Source organism: Calidris pugnax, unplaced genomic scaffold, assembly GCF_001431845.1.
Source record: "Calidris pugnax isolate Ruff unplaced genomic scaffold, ASM143184v1 scaffold148, whole genome shotgun sequence".
Lineage (NCBI taxonomy): Eukaryota > Metazoa > Chordata > Aves > Charadriiformes > Scolopacidae > Calidris > Calidris pugnax.
The window spans coordinates 1,670,323-1,671,055 of record NW_015090926.1 but is presented as its reverse complement, the minus strand read 5'-3'; the positions used below and the strand labels follow the sequence as shown (position 1 = coordinate 1,671,055).

At 73.1% G+C, this 733-nt stretch overlaps 1 protein-coding gene across 1 annotated transcript in view; it reads left to right on the top strand.

Annotated features, from left to right (window-relative positions):
• Window positions 1-498: 498 nt before the first annotated feature.
• Window positions 499-733, top strand: part of MAN2A1 (mannosidase, alpha, class 2A, member 1) — a 119,158-nt gene continuing 118,923 nt past the window's right edge. Inside the window, exon 1 of the mRNA XM_014951502.1 lies at window positions 499-633. Coding sequence (XP_014806988.1) covers window positions 499-633 — 135 coding nt within the window. The remainder of the gene's footprint in view (window positions 634-733) is intronic.

Sequence of the window (733 nt, the reverse complement as noted above, 5' to 3'; positions counted from 1 at the left end):
GCGCCGCTTTGCCGGTGACGAGGAGGAGCGGAGCGGCTGGCGAGGAGGAGGGAGGGAGGAAGGAAGGAAGGAAGGAAGGAAGGAAGCAAGCAAGCAAGCAAGCAAGCAAGCAAGCAAGCAAGCAGCGGCGCTCGGTCGGCCCCGCAGCGCTGCCGCCGCCACTTCCCCGCTGGGCGCTAAGCCTGCCCGGGAAGCCGATCGCCGCCCGGAAACTCTCGGTTCGCCTGTCTCCGCGGCGGCGGGGTCTCGGCAGCGCTCTCCGCTCCGGCGCAGCGGGCGAGACGGAGCGGGAGGCGCGGGGGGGCAGGGCACAGGGGGGGCAACTTCTCGCACTTCTCTGGAGAACACTCGGGGCTGCCCCGCGCCCGGGGGGGGCCAGCGGCGCCTGCGGTCTCCGCCGAACTTTTCCCCTCTCCCCGCGGAGCAGCGGCTAGTGGGGCCCGGGAGCGCGGGCCGCGGCGGGAGGAGCGCGGCGGCGGGAGGAACGCGGCGGCGGAGATGAAGCTGAGCCGGCAGTTCACGGTGTTCGGCAGCGCGGTCTTCTGCGTGGTGATCTTCTCCCTCTACCTGATGCTGGACCGTGGCCACTTCGACCACCCCAAGAGCCCCCGACGGGAGGGCACCTTCCCCAAGGTGAGCGGGGCGGCGGCCGGGGCAGAGGCGTGGGGGGGTCGGCGGTGCCGCCACCGGCCTCCCCCTTCCTTCCCTTCTCCCCGTCGGGGGGTGCCGGAGT